This window comes from Pristiophorus japonicus, chromosome 1, assembly GCF_044704955.1.
Source record: "Pristiophorus japonicus isolate sPriJap1 chromosome 1, sPriJap1.hap1, whole genome shotgun sequence".
Classification (NCBI taxonomy): Eukaryota; Metazoa; Chordata; class Chondrichthyes; family Pristiophoridae; genus Pristiophorus; species Pristiophorus japonicus.
The window spans coordinates 343,736,103-343,752,615 of NC_091977.1; the positions used below are offsets into that span (position 1 = coordinate 343,736,103).

At 43.9% G+C, this 16,513-nt stretch overlaps 1 protein-coding gene across 4 annotated transcripts in view; it reads right to left on the reverse strand.

The window, feature by feature from the left end:
- pdcd6ip (programmed cell death 6 interacting protein) overlaps window positions 1–16,513 on the reverse strand; it is a 140,776-nt gene that overhangs the window by 105,938 nt on the left and 18,325 nt on the right. For all 4 annotated transcript variants that reach the window (XM_070889947.1, XM_070889938.1, XM_070889966.1 and 1 more), the window contains exon 3: window positions 3,923–3,992. In XM_070889947.1, coding sequence (XP_070746048.1) covers window positions 3,923–3,992 — 70 coding nt within the window. The remainder of the gene's footprint in view (window positions 1–3,922; window positions 3,993–16,513) is intronic.

Genomic DNA, 16,513 nt, shown 5'->3' on the forward strand with positions numbered 1-16,513 from the left:
TCCCACATCACACCTTCAGCCACGTGTTCACCTCCCTAACCTGCTTATCCCTACACCAATTTGCATGTGGCTTGGGTAAAAAGAGATTATAACCCTTGAGGTCTTGTTCTTCAATTTAGCTCCTAGTACTCTCCGAACAGGATCCCTTGCCTACTCTTTCCTATGTTACTGGTTCCAACATGGACCACAACGCCTGGATCCGCTCACTCCCTCTCCAGTATCCTTTCAAGTTGGTTCGAGATGTCCCTCACCCTGGCACCAGGTAGACAACATACCATGTGGGACTCCCGAACTTGATGAAGGATGCTGTCCCCCTAATAATTGAATCCCCTACAACTGCCGCCATTACACTTCCACCACCTCCTCCTTTTGACAGCTTCCTGGCTGTCCTTCTGACAGTCTTTATCCTTATCATCACAGGTTGCAAGTACATTGTGCCTGCTGAATAGGATCAGTTTCTGCAGATCCTCGTTCTCTATCTCACCTGGGTTCCTCTTGCTCTGTACATCAGTCATAGCAATCCCATTCTGATCCTGCAACTCTCTACAAGGTGTGACTGGAATCTAACGCAAACTGTCCAGATACTCCTCCCCCTCTCTTGTATGTCAGAGTTTCTCCAACTTGCACTCCAGCTCAATGACTTGGAGCTGGAGAGATTCAAGACGGAGACATCTACTGTCGACATGTTCACTCGGGACAGTCTCCATGTCCACAAACTCCCACATATTGCAGTCCAGACACACAACCTGCTCAGCCACATCAGATATATTGTAGATATTGATATCTACCTTTTAGTCTTTTATAAGTCTTCTTTATACACAGTAACTTATACTAAGCACTACAACACTGGACAAAAATTTTACATACTTGCTGCCTCAAGCTTACACAAACTGCGACAAGTATTGGAGGTAAAAAGCCATACTTCCTTCCAATGTTCCCGTTAAGCTGCACAGCAGCGCAGCGGTTTGGAGGTCCTGCCAGGCCGGTCACAAGCTTTTGAATGGAAAAACCGTGCATGCGCAGAAATTTGAATGGGCTGCACAGTCCATTAAAGGGGCCACGCAACTAAAAACACATTAGAGGGAGCACTGCCTCCTTCCCCATCTGCACAGAATTCTCTCTTTCACCCAATTCCCAACTTTGCATTCTGTTTACAATGTGCTCCACTTATGAGAACTCTGTGCGACCCACAATCTGAATCCACCTTAATTGCAATTAACTGAAGAGGTACATCGAAGAAACATTGTGTTAAGATTCATTAACAGGGATACAACCAACCCAGTGTTGTCACAAGAATTTCAGTGAAGCATAACACCAAGAGTGCGAAATATACATACTAAACACATTGGTAATTGCCAGCAAAAAATGGGTGATAGCAATTGGCTGCCTGATTTATACCCCACCCAATTTTCATTTCCATTGACTTTTGAACATCTTTCTAAATATAGATCAATCAGTTAGGGATTAATTCAGTAGTTGCTAACTATTGCCATGGAAATGCAAAAGCAATTAGCCAGACGTAGAATGCCCTGCCCAATACCTATGACATTTCATTGCCTCAAAGACATGATCGTGAATGGATGTCCTAAATTCAGTGAACAAAAATTCTTGCACGCTGCATCTTAGCTACATAACAGCCAACTGTATTCACCACTCAGTAAGCGCAGAAAAAAAAATTCTTGTACTGTGTGCTACCTCCATTGATTGCCACAAAGACATGTGCTGGACACAAGATATCTGACACAAAATTACCTCTGTCCTCTCTTGCTAAGGCTTTGCTCCTTCATAAGGACTAGAAAAATAAATGCAGGTTTTTTCAATATAACAAAAAAATTAAGTTGATCATTTTGGATTAATTTCATCACTGAATTTCATTCTGGAGGCAAATTTCATAGGCTGTGGACAGGTTAATAGTATAGCTAAACAAATCTACCACCAAGCTCATGGTCTACAGGACTGTAATAATACCCGCCCTCCTGTATGGATCAGAGGCATGGGCGATGTACAGAAGACACCTCAAGTCGCTGGAGATATATCACCAACGATATCTCCGCAAGATCCTGCAAATCCCCTGGGAGGACAGGCACACCAACATCAGTGTCCTCGCCCAGGCTACCATCCCCAGCATTGAAGTACTGACCACACTCGATCAGCTTCGCTGGGCAGACCACATAGTTTGCATGCCAGACACGAGGCTCCCCAAGCAATTGCTCTATGCGGAGCTCATTCACGGCAAACGAGCCAAAGGTGGGCAGCGGAAAAGTTACAAGGACACCCTCAATGCCTCCCTTGTAAAGTGCGATATCACCACGGACACCTGGGAGTCCCTGGCCGAAGACCGCCCTAGGTGGAGAAAGTGCATCCGGGAAGACGTTGAGTCTTCGAATTTCAACGCCACGAGCGTGGAGAGGTCAGGCACAGGCAGCGGAAGGAGTGTGAGGCAAATTAGTCCCACCCCCGCCCTTCTCCCGACGAATGTCTGTCCCACAGTTAGTGGCTCTTGCATTGGACTGTTCAGCCACCAAAGGACTCACTTTAGGAGTGGAAGCAAGTCTTCCTCGATTTCGAGGGACTGCCTATGATGATGATGGCCAAACAATGCCTTGGCATTTATATGCAATTACATTTTTGAATGTTGAGTAGTTTGTTTTCAGAATTTTAAATGTTACTATGAAGGAGTTTCAACATTTGAACAGTTTTGCTGTTAAGTGACTCACTATGTTGTTGCTTGTGTACAGTACCTTGGTGTCATGTTTGGCTTAGCATCCATATTGAGACCCACCCATCCATTGTCCTCATCCTCACTGATTTGCACTGGCTGTGTCCCCCCCGTAGTGCATTGATTGATAATCTAGTCTTGGCCTTTCTCCTCCTCCTCCATCATCATCTCCACAAACTCTTCTAGTCCTACGTTGCAGATCACATCTTCCAATTTTGGCTTGCTGTGCATCCACCCATCAGGCCACTGCACTCTGGAATTTTCTTCCAAAAACCCCACTTGGACCACACTTTTATCTATCTTGATCTTGCTCGGTCGGTCTCTGTTCATCTCTCCCCTCTCTATCCTCCACCATGAAAAGCCATAGGATGTTTTAATACATTGAGGCATGAAGTGTAAGTTACTGTACTTGGAATATTTAATTCAATATCAAATCAGGTACAAAAAGCAAAAGGGGGGGGGGGGAAAGAGAGAGAGAGAGAGAGAGAGAGAGAGAGAGAGAGAGAGAGAAGTAGTAGTTTAAAAAAAAATCAATTTATATCATGTAAAAATAGCAACTTCAAGCCATCTCATGTATTTCAATGCAGAGTTTAATAACAGTGAGCACTCTTGTCTTCAAATCATAAGTTTTTTATTGCAAAGACAGGATTCGCAGTGGGACATCAGTAGCAACTTGAGGTGGCGAGAAATGAAATTCATAAGAAGTTAAAATGAAGTTGCGGCATCTGAAATTCATTTCCTTGGAAAATATAAATCAGACAACTATAGTAAAGAAATATAATACACTTGTATGGCCTACTTAATGTTCAGTCTCTAGAATGTTGAAAATGTACTGCCCAATTTTAATACAAGAATCTCTTGCACACTTTCTAATCAGAGAGACGCATCAAGTGAAGGTCAAGTGGTTCTCCACAGCAACAAGATGGAAAAATAAAAAGGGTGGCGGGGCTCATTTCTGGTGTTTAGAGCCTTGGAGCCAAAGTCTGCCTCCAGGAAAAAGCAAGAGAGATGGCAAGGTACATAGGAAGAGATACTGGCAGAGGGGGAAGGAGTGTGAGGGAAAGGGAGAGAGAAAGAGGGGTGATAGATGGGACAAAACAGGAGCGAAATAATTGCAGTGGAAGAGGAGAATAAAAAGTTCCAGGAGGAAAGTTTTTTTTTGTCTTGTCCCTGGGCAATACCATGATAAAAACAAGTACTTACCAAGCTTAACAGATCCTCCAAACAGAGATCCTTTATCAAATGCATCTTTCCAGGTGAAAGTTAAACAAAGCTTTAAAGGAAAAAAATCTCATTAAGTCTCAAATTGTCAGATTTCTTGTACCATCAACTCTAAAAATTAAAACATTCCCTTGCCTGCACCACCATCTAGACATATTTTTATGTGACTGCATTACCAGTGAAGTTGCCCCATTACTTAACATGTTCCACACTGGATAACTTACGATAATATCTAACTGCTTGAATTAGCATCTAACCATGTTCTCATCAAATGATGGGTGGGGGTAACTGGGAAAAAAAAGTCAGATAAACCAGAGAATATAAAGTTGCCTCAATAACATGGACCTTTTTTCTCCTGATATAGCTCTTTGCTGGGTATAGAGGTCTAATAATTTTTTTTAAACACCATCATTGGTGCAATATCATGAATTTCCCAACAGCAAACTAACAAAACTTTATATCAATTTATTGAGAATTGTGTTAACTGGAGGATGCATAGTGTAGAACATTTGAACTGCCTGGGATCCAATAGCAAACAAGTGAAAATCAACTCTCGACCAGAAGTATTGGCTATGTGCTCAAACTCTGCTGCCCATATCCTGTACTGCAACAAGTCCCTCTCACCATCCCCCTTGTGCACCTTTTCTACAGGGGTCCACCAATGCCTCAAATTCAAAATTCTCATCCTTGTGTTCAAATCCCTCCATGGCTTCACCCTCCATATCGATGTAACCTCTTACAGTCCTACGACCCTCCAACTCTACTCTTCGGCACAATCCCCACTCCCTTCACCCCACCATTGGCGGTTGTGCCTTCAATCCAAATCTCTGGAGTTCCCTCACTAAGCCTCCATCTTTCACCTTGAAGAATCTCGTTGAAACCTAACTCTTGCACCAAGCTTTAGTAAACCCTCCTAACATCTCCTCTTTGGCTTGGTGACAAATTTTATTCGATTATGCTTCTGTGAAGCACCTTGGAGCATTTTCCTACATTAAAGTTGCTATATAAATGCAAGTTATTGTCGCATGCCTCAAAAGCCAACTGCAGCGTGTACAAGCCTGTTATATCCCATTACAAGAAATGGCCCAGTGTTACTGTTGCTACTACATCTTCACTCCTGCAGAAGACTTAGTTTTTATTTGTATACAAAGTGAAGGTAAGAATTTTGTGATAGACCAATATTTACTAGCAGGCTACCTACCGAACTGTATCGGGTGTTACCCACAGCCATGACTTCTGTGGATATGTAAAGATAGTTACTTTTTCAATCTTAAAGATCACAAGTTCAGTGCAGACAAGGTAGGCAACCCAGTGCACCTAGCTCACACTTCTGTAAACATAAAAAAGAAATTGTTTCTGATGCCAGTATCTAACTATATCAAAATACTTTTTTCTCCCCTGCTCTATTCATTGGACCATTCCAAGAATTAAATCACTCTGAAGTGATTCCCGAGATTGCGCTTTAAATTGAAGTAACATTTTCGGCTTGTCTTTTCTATTCCACTTCGATTACATGGCCCTGATATTAGCGGAGAGGATAAGGGGGTGCGCGGTAGCGTGGGAACCCGGATATCGAGGCCCTGCCAATGTCAATGGCCAGGACACTGGGGCTAGGGAGGCCGAAGGCTTCCCTGCGAGGTCTGTCAGAAGCACTCCTGCTCTTCCTGGTGCATAAGGAGTGGTAAAAGGAACTGATTTTGTGACAGAGTCAGAGGAAGAGTTCTAACAGCCAACATTTGTGCAGTATTCTGCAATGGTCATGCAAAGTATTTCTCTTCAATTTGTACATTTAATTTTAAAGTATCAAACAAATAAAGCCACTATGGGCAAAAACACATCATGGGAGAACAAAATGTGCTCAGCTTTTTGGTTTGGTGCCTCTTGCCCAAGAACATAAAGGCGGCAATCTGATTAACTGCACTCAAACATTTCCTCCTATTGGAAGAGCAACAGTTAACACTGCTGCTGATGGGGGAAAAACCTGTTGCATCACAAGCTACTTCCATGGTTGTAGAGGAGCCTGACTTTCAGGTATGTATGTATGTATGTATGTATGTATGTATGTATGTATGTATCGGATAAACAAATGGAGAATGCTTCAATTTTTCAAAAATATGATATATCACTTTCAAAACAAAAACACAAACCTCAAGGGAAAGTTACTTGCACAGAAAGAACAGTGAAGCATGACAATGAACCTTTTTATTTTAGCTACAACAGCAACTACAGCAAAAGTGAGTTATGCAGCTCCTCTCAAAAGGTAAAATGAACCACTCACCTAAAACCTTGCTGAACAAATTATTAGCTGCTTTCCCTCTCCCACCCCACCCCCAAGTTGAATTTACCATTGGACACGATTCGTCAAATCCATTTCAACAGGATTTCTTCCTGCTGATGGCAAGACTTACTGCAATGTGCTCCAGTTAGGTTTATTGTCAGCTTGGCTCAGTTAGGAGGCCTCTTCCCTGAATTAGCAGGTAATGTGGTCAAGCCCCACTCCAAAACCTGAGCATATAATCTGGGTTGACGCTTTGTGAATGTTTAAAAATGTATAGAGACATTGAAGTTGAGAACGTGGGAATTGTATAGGGACAGTATAAGCTAACAAACAATTCATGGAGGAATAGCCATGACATCTCAGACTCGAGACTGCGAAATGTTACAACACTAACACATATTGAAACAAAACCCACAGCTTGCAAAAAAAACCTCAAGGTCTTATTAAATCATGTTATTAACCTGAAACATTGACAGAAGGTCTTTGTTTAAAATTGGACCATGCTTGGGTCGGCTTATGAGTGGACAAAGGGAAGGAGGGATCAAAAGAGATGGGCTGAGCTGGGATGTCACTCTGGCCCTATCTTGTTATCTTTTGCCGAAAATGTATAACCATCGTCCCTTTACAATGTAACGTCACTTTGTCCGTAGGAAGTGAGCGCGTTCGAACAGACTTGCATTCCTTCTGTCTGATAAAAGTCCCCGATCGGGATTTGCTTTTTAAATAAAAGCTTGCTTTGTTTAAAGCACAAATGGTATTCGTTTCAGTAATTTTGCTGAACCAGATTGAGGTAAAAGAATCCAGGAATCAACAGCTTCAGTGCAGTAAAAAAGAGTGCCCAATTGTCTGGTGTTATCTCCCTGTTGAGATAGTAAACCATAATCCCATTGACATAAATCAAAGAACAAGTTTTTCTGGTGGCATCCGAAGGAAAAGAGCTTCCACGGGCAGATTCCTGCCCAGCGAATGACCTTCAAATTCTTATATCTGGTAAAAAGCAGGCACAACCAGCGCAAGAGTGTTTAAAGAAATACAAAAATAAAATGTTATCACTCATTTATATATTAAAAACCTTGTCCATTAAGGCAAGTTTATTTTTAGCCCTGTTAAAAAAACATTTTAAAAATTCAAAAAATAAATTTTTTAAAAATATTTAACAAAATTGCTTTTTAATTAATTTTAAATATGTAATGCATTTTTTAAAATGTATTTAATATGTTTGTGTATTTTGGGGGGGGGGGGGGGGGGGGGGGGGAGGTCCCATTTGTACTTATGGCAGCTCTGTAGAAGCAGAACTCACCACAAGTATGAAAAGGAATATCCCCATTTTGATAGGTTAGGCCGGCCCACGTGATCCCAGTGATGCTAATGAAGCGCATATGCTGCTGGAATACGTGGGCCTCTGCTCAGGCCTATGCATAGAAGCCCAGGACCAGAAGTCTCCGAACCTCCGAGACCACCAGGTACTTTCGTAGAAATGTTTGCGGTCGGAGGCATCTGCCCGTGGGAAGCCTCCGACTGCAGATTCTGGACCTATGTTGGAAAATGTAGCTAACGCTTCAAAATTAATATATACACGGGCATCTGTAAAATGACAAACACTTATAGGACCTTATCAGCTCCGTTTATTTCCATTTTTCAAGAGTCTTAAAAAATATTCTATCCTTCTAAGAACTGATCCAACACACTATGAACTAAAAACATGACCAAAACACAACAACTTATATTTATAAATGTAGTAAAATGTCCCAAGGCGCTTCACAGGAGCGTTATAAAACAGAATTTGACACCAAGCCACATGAGGAGATATAAGGACAGATGGTCAAAGAGGTAGGGTTTATGGAGTGTTTTAAAGGAGGAAAAAGAGATTGAGAGGCAAAGAGATTTAGGAAAGGAATTCCAGAGCTTAGGGCCTTGGCAGCTGAAGGCATGACCACCAATGGTGGAGCGACTGAAATCGGGGATGCCCAAAGAGTCAGAATTAGAGGATCGCAGATATCTCGAGGTTGTGGAGCTGAAGGTGATTAGAGATAAGGAGAGGCAAAGCCATGGAGGGTTTGAAAACAAGGATGAGGTCAGTGAGTACAGGGGTAATGGATGAATGGGACTTGGTGCGAGTTAGGACATGGGCAGCAGAGTTTTGGACCACGTATAGTTTACAGAGGGTAGAAAGTGGGAGGCCAGCCAAGAGAGCATTAGAATAGTCAAGTCTAGAAGTAACAAAAGCATGGATGACGGTCTCAGCAGTAGATGAGCTGAGGCAGGGACGAAGTCGGGTGATTTAACGGATACAGAAATAGGCGGTCTTGGTGACAGCACAGATATGTAGTCGGAAGCTCATCTCGGGGTCAAATATAACACCAAGGTTGCAAACAGTCTAGTTCAGCCTCAGACAGTTGCCAGGAAGAGCATGGAGTCGGTGGCTAGGGAACAACATTTGTTGGGGGGGCCAAAGCCAATGGCTTCAATCTTCCCAATATTCAGTTGGAGGAAATTTCTGCTCATCCAGGACTGGATGTCGGACAAACAATTTGACAATTTAGATGCAGTGGAGGGGTCGAAAGAAGTGGTGGTGAGTTAGAGCTGGATATCATCAGCGTACATGTGGAAACTGATGCTGTGCTTTTGGAAGATGTTGCCGAAAGGCAGCACGTTGATGAGAAATAAGAGGGGGCCAAGGAAAGACCCTTGAGGGACACCAGAGATAACAATGTCGGAGCGGGAAGACAAGACATTGCAGGTGATTCCCTGGCTACAATTAGTGAAAAATGGAACCAGGTGAGTGCAGTCCCATCCAGCTGGACGATGGTGGAGAAGTGTTGGAGGAGGATTGAGTGGTCAACCATGTTGTTTCACAAAATGATTTCAGAAGCGAGTGTCGTCCCTTCCATTAAATTGGAAGTCTCTGAGATTTTAGTCAGTGTCCTTGGGCCAACTGTCTTCAGCTGCTTCATCAATGACCTTCCCTCCCTTTTTCAGGTCAGAAGTGGGGCTGTTCGCTTAGGACTGCACAATGTTCGGTGCCATTCGCAACTGCCTGGACAATGAAGCAGTCCATGCCCGCTTGCAGCAACACGTGGACGACATTCAGGCTTGGGCTGATAAATGGCAAGTAACATTCGCGCCACACAAGAACCAGACAATGACTATCTCCAACAAGTGAGAGTCTAATCATCGTTCCTTCTACGGCATTGCCATCAGTGAATCCCCCACCATCAACATCCTGGGCGTCACCATTGACCAGAAACTTAACTGGGCCAGGTACATAAATACTATGGCAACAACAGAGGCTGGGTATTCTGCAGTGAGTGATTCATCTTCTGACTTCCCAAAGACTTTCCACCATCTATGGGGCACAAGTCATTAGTGTGATGGAATACTCTACACTTGCCTGAATGAGTGCAACTCCAACAACACTCAAGAAGCTTGACACCATCCACGACAAAGCAGCCCGCTTGATTGGCACCCCATCCACCACCTTCAACATTCACTCCCTCCACCACCAGCGCACCGTGGCTGCAGTGTGTACTATCTACAAGATGCACTGCAGCAACTCACCAAAGCTTCTTCGGCAGCACCTCCCAAACCCCCGACCTTACCACCTAGAAGGACAACAGGCATGTGGGACCACCATCACCGCCATGTGCCCCTCAAGTTACACACCATGCTGACTTGGAAATACATCGCCGTTCCTTCATCGTCACCAGGTCAAAATCCTGGGACTCCCTCTGTAACAGTTTCTTCACCACACGGACTGCAGTGGCTCAAGGCAGCGGCTCACCACTACGTTCTCAAGGGCAATTAGGGATGGGCAATAAATGCTGAACTTGCCAGCGACACCCACATCCCATGAAGGAATAAAATAAAATGATCAGGGATTGGGCAGCAATCTTCCTTGTCTGTATGACTCAGTTACTCACTGGATAAACTCTCAGCCCTTAAGGTGGGATGAATTTCACTCATGCTAATTTGGAATTAGCTTAGAAATGTATTAAATTTGTGATGATATAACTTTGGGTGGCAGTTGAAACGGTCCTCAACTTTCAGTTTGTTTCAAGCTGGGTAAGGAGGGGCAACAGTAGGTCAATGATAGAGAAGAAATGCTTTGTGCTCGGCTGACTATTTCATTTAGTAAACCAGCATTCTGTGCTAGAAAGGGAACTACACAACAGGACACACCAGGAGCAGTGTTGGCAAGTTTCAAAAGTAACACCAACTTCCTACAGACCATTCATTAGTTATCGGACACAAAAAAGTCAGTGGGATGAGTGTTCTGGAGAATAAAAGACTGAACCAGCTGGAGCTCTTTTCTCTGGAAAAGTGAATACCGAGGGATGACCTGATAGAGGTCTGTAAAATTATGAAGGGGATTGATAGGGTAGATGTACACAAGATATTTCCACTTGTGAGGAGGTCCAAAATTAGAGCCATAAATGCAAGATAATCAGAAATAAATCCAATAAGGAATTAAGGAGAAACTTCTTTACTGAAGAGCGGTGAGAATGTGGACTCGCATAGATGCATTTATGGGAAAGCTGAATAAGTACATGAGGGAGCAAGGAATAGAAAGATATGTTGTAAGGCGAGATGAAGTAAGGTGGGAGGAGTAATGTGTGGAGCATAAACAGACCTGTTGTGCCGAATGGCCTGTTTCTGTGCTGTAAAATTCCATTGTATGTATGTTTTTTTTAAAAACCTAACAATTATGAATGAATGAAACAGCAATTAGTTTTAGTTGATTAAATATTGGACAAGAATTTGCAGTCGGAGACTTCCCATGGGTAGATGCCTCCGAGCGCAAATATTTCTATCTGTTGTCCCTGGAGTTTTGGAGACTTGTTGTCCTGGGCCTCTACACGAAGGCCTTCATCGAGGCCCACGTATCCCAGGAGCATACGGGCTTAGTACGCATCCCTGGGATCACATGGGCTGGCCCAACCTATCAGAGATGGGGTATTCCCATTCATATTCAGCACCACCATAAGTATGAATGATTTAGACGAGGGGATTAAATGTAGTATCTCCAAATTTGCGGATGACACTAAGTTGGGTGGCAGTGTGAGCTGCGAGGAGGATGCTATGAGGCTGTAGAGCGACTTGGATAGGTTAGGTGAGTGGGCAAATGCATGGCCGATGAAGTATAATGTGGATAAATGTGAGGTTATCCACTTTGGTGGTAAAAACAGAGAGACAGACTATTATCTGAATGGTGACAGATTAGGAAAAGGTTAGCATGCTGGTACAGCAGGCGGTTAAGAAAGCAAATGGCATGTTGGCCTTCATAGCGAGGGGATTTGAGTACAGGGGCAGGGAGGTGTTGCTACAGTTGTACAGGGCCTTGGTGAGGCCACACCTGGAGTTTTGTGTGCAGTTTTGGTCTCCTAACCTGAGGAAGGACATTCTTGCTATTGAGGGAGTGCAGCGAAGGTTCACCAGACTGATTCCCGGGATGGCGGGACTGACCTATCAAGAAAGACTGGATCAACTGGGCTTGTATTCACTGGAGTTCAGAAGAATGAGAGGGGACCTCATAGAAACGTTTAAAATTCTGACGGGGTTAGACAGGTTAGATGCAGGAAGAATGTTCCCAATGTTGGGGAAGTCCAGAACCAGGGGACACAGTCTAAGGATAAGGGGGAAGCCATTTAGGACCAAGATGAGGAGGAATTTCTTCACCCAGAGAGTGGTGAACCTGTGGAATTCTCTACCACAGAAAGTTGTTGAGGCCAATTCACTAAATATATTCAAAAAGGAGTTAGATGAAGTCCTTACTATTAGGGGAATCAAGGGGTATGGTGAGAAAGCAGGAATGGGGTACTGAAGTTGCATGTTCAGCCATGAACTCATTGAATGGCAGTGCAGGCTAGAAGGGCCGAATGGCCTACTCCTGCACCTATTTTCTATGTTTCTATGTTTCTATGAATAGGAATATCCCCAAAACACAAACACTGAAAAAAAAATGTTTTTAAACCCTTTCAAATGAATCAAAGTGGAATTTAATTACTTAACAAAAATGTAATTTTTTGAAAAATAAATTTACATATTTTAAAGGGTCTAAAAATAAATTAATTGTTTTTAACAGTCGTAGGAATTTGAAGGACGTTCACTGGGCAGGAGCTCTCCGCCTGCGGAGGCCCCTTAGTTTCGGAGGCGTGCGATCTGTCAAGGGAATTCTTGACAGATCGCAAGTCCAAGGTTTAGGCGCATGCGCTTCGCATGCCTAAACCTGGAACTTGCGGGGACCCCACGTGCGCACCTCGTACACGTCCATGGGGAGCACAAATTCAGGCCCAATATGTACACTGAAGCTGTTTAAGAAGTAATGCCTGCAGATGCCTAGATTTTATTTTCCCTGTCCTACTGCATTCCCATTCATGATTGGGAGAGTACAATCAAGGACATAGTATATAAAGGATAACATTTGTTTTAGCACAGAAATCACTATTTTTCAATGGGATACTGAATTATTGCGACATCTTCCTGCTATCACTTCATCTTACAGATCAGTATTATTTTCTTTCCTCAAGATACTCAGCCTCTGATGAAGCAATTTTGCAGATAGCCATTAAGCACATAACTCCGACATTGTGCAGCAACACGATTATGCAGCACCATGGGTGGGGCTTGATTCTTCCTCCTTTTGGGAACTACTTTCCCCAATGGCATGGCCAATATTGAAATGTACAATGGGGAGAACTGAAAAGGTGCAAACCCATATTCTATACAATGCTGACAACACATTCAACTACCTCCACTGGCAAACTTCTTTTGTTACAAAAGACCATGTAAATTAAAGAAATGGACGGTGTTCTAAATACATAAATGCACTATCGTGTTTTTGGGAAGTCCTTAAATCCATGATCTGCCCTCAACTTCAGACAATTGTAAAGTGGTGGAATTTCATTCGATTTTCTGATCCAGCCACTACAGCTTAAACCATGTAATCTTCATTATAGAAGCACATCACTGCGATAGGAGTTGTTAATGCGATTGTTTCTTCCCTTCGCATAATTATGCTGGGTTCAACTGAGTAAACATATTCCAGGATTGACCAGGTTCTGTTGGAGAAAAGGTGTGCAAACTATGACCATTCTGACTTCAACTGATGTGAATATTCCAGAACTGACCAGACATCTCTAGAATTGAGGTTTCCACAAGTGTGACCACCTGCAGCCCTCAAGACTTGGCAACGGGATACTGAATTATTGGGCCCAAGTTTCCACATGATTTGCGCCTGATTTTTAGGAGCAACTGGTGGAGAACGGACTATCTTAGAAATCGCAATTCTCCACATTTTTTTTTCTGCAGTTCTAGTCAGGTAGAACAGTTCTAGTCAGGTAGAACAGTTCTACTTTGGAACAAAAAATTTTCTTCAAAAGGGGGCGTGTCCGGCCACCGACGCCTGATTTCAAAGTTTCCACAGTGAAAACGTACTCCAAACTAAGTTAGAATGGAGCAAGTGAAGATTTTTGTAGAACTGAAAAAACCTGTTCTACACATTAAAAAATCAGACGCAGGTTACAAATTAGGCATCCAGAACGAGGTGGGGGGGGGAGGGGCGGGGGAAGGAAAGTCACTACAATAAATCCTTATTTATACTTCTACAAATATTATACAAATAAATTCAACCTGAATAAACATTTATAAGCAAAGAAAAGATTAAATAAACCATCTTCCTACCTGTGTGAAAGTGCTTCAGGCACGAGAGTTCTGCAGGCAGCCTGAGGTGCCCATTCTTCCCGCGGGGGGGGGGGGGGGGGGGAGGGGGGGAGGCGCCCGTTCTTCCCACGGGGGGAGGGAAGAGGGGCCCGTGCTTTCCCGCGGGGGGGGGGGGGGTCAGTGAGAAGGCTGCAAGTGCTGATGGCAATGTGCTTTTATTTTAAAAATGTTCAAAAATTAAACAGCTACAAAGAACTACAAAAATGGCCGAGTGCCAATGTTTTTTTCACACTGCGCGTGTGTGAACGCTCTAACGCGCACGCGCAGCGTTGCCGGCAGGAAAAAAACTAATTTAAATAGTACCTGCCCCCTCCCACTTACAAAATCGGCGCGAGTGTAGGCTCCGCCCCCCTGGGCACCGCGCCAAACAGACAAGGAGCTGCATGGCGCTCCAGAATCGCGATTTTTTTTTTTAGGCGCCGTTTTAGGCGCGAAAAACGGGCGCCCAGCTCGGAGGGGCGCCCGTTTTTTATCGTGTGGAAACTTGGGCCCATTGTGACATCTTTCTGGCTATCACTTCACCTTACAGGTCTGTGTTCTCTTTTTTCCTCGAGATACTCAGCCAGCCCCTCCTCGGCCTCTAATGAACTATTTGCGCTTAGTTCTTACTCGTTATCTCATCTGATATAAATGTCATAGACCTAGAGTTTTGCAACAGGCTGCCAGATAAGAACACAAGATATCAGGAGTAGGTCATACAGTCCATCGTGCCTGCTCCGCCACTCGATAAGATCAGGCCCGATGATCTACCTCAACTCCACTTTCCTGCCCTATCCCTTGAGAATAGTAGAGAATGCACCAACACAAGACCAGGATCCACAAAATGCCCTCAATACTGAACTCAGTGATGCAAAATAACAATTAGCTAACTTTGCTGTGTGCACCAAAGAAAAAGCTTAATAGTCTGGAAAATTGTCTATTTCTCCCAGCCAATAACCTTAATGCTTTAGTATCACGGGAAGACGTGTACAAAGTTTATGCACTCAAATTTTAAACTGACTTTTTCCTTCTTAAAATGTAGGAATAGTTTGTAGGAATACAGGCAAAGATAAATGACCATCTAATGTGAAATTTTAACACCCAAGGACAACCACAGAAACAAGAATGTACAAAATAAATTCTTAACATGGTTGACAGCAAGAACTTCCATTTATTTAGCACCTTTCATGACCTCAGAACATCCTAAAGTGCTTCACAGCCAATGAATTACTTTTGAAGTATAGTCACTGCTGTGCTGTAGGCCAATGCAGCAGCCAATCTGCAAATAGCAGGGACCCACAAACAGCAATGAGATAAATGGCCAGAAAATAGTGACTATGGTGAGTGTATGGCCACCACAGAAGGACCCTCTTAAAAAGTTCTATTTTCATTTTTGCAGAGGAAGGGGTCACAGATCAAATGAGAAAGGTCAAAAACTGGAGTAGATGCGCCAAGTAGTCTGCAACTAACAGCCGTGGAACAGAGGATCGCTGATATGATTAAATCTCGCAAGAGAAGATCAATCACCAATGTGCACACTGGGCCCAGGTTACCGAGAGAGGGAAAGCCCTGTAAATTGTACAATTTGGATTGGCATCGTGGTCTCTGAAAAGAGCCTGCGCTGTGTGACCTGCATACGTATTTCACCCTGCCCCCTCTCCTGCTGCTCACCAAACATCTTCGTAGTTATGTTTTGCAGATGTTGCGCATCAGGAAGAGACAGAAGCTGAAGCCGGAGTAGAAGCAGAGCATGATCAGGAAGTCGTCAGTCCAGATATTCTTCATCAACATTAGGACGAAGATGAGCTAAAGAATGAAGGGCTGCTGAAAGACCGCAATACAGAGATGGTGAACCCCGAGGGCGCCAAGCCCTTTGCTGAGCAAGACAACAGATGCCGACATTTCATGGGGTACAGACTGAGGCTGTGCGTCCCAGTGGGTTGCAGCAAGCCACACCTGGGAGACGGCCGAGGAGGGTGGGAAGGAAAGCGCAACCTGAAATGCAGGATGCAGGAGACATAGGACGGCTCATGGGAATGAGTGGGGAGAGCACTGAACTAACTAGATCATTCCTGGACACCATGGATGGAGTGAGGGTAGAATTAGCGGGACTGTCAGTAGAAGTAGCAACACTGTCTGGAAGAATGGGAGCACTGTCGGTACAGATTAGGGAGGGGATGTCCGAGATTAGGGAGTGGATGTCGGAGGCAGCTGGTGCAGTGTCGGGACAGATGAGGAACAAGAATGTCAGAGATTAGGGAGGGAATGTCGGAGATAGCTGCAATCAGTGGACACACCCAGGCTGTCATTGGCCAACAGTAATTGGCAGCATCAACTGCTAACACTCACTTTCCAATCACCAGACCAACCTCAGGTAGTATGCCGTGGGTTCATCCACATGCTGAAGAGTCCGAAGAGGAACCCAGCCTTCCACAATGCTGATCGTTATGTCTGTCCCTGTCCAACCCCACCAACAACAAATGCGCCTTCGCACAGAATACAGAAAAAACTTTGGGGTCAGGATGAGGAAGCAGAACTCTGCGACAACGGGCACAGGTAGGGGTAGAGGCAACAACAGGGGCAAGAGGGGCGCACAG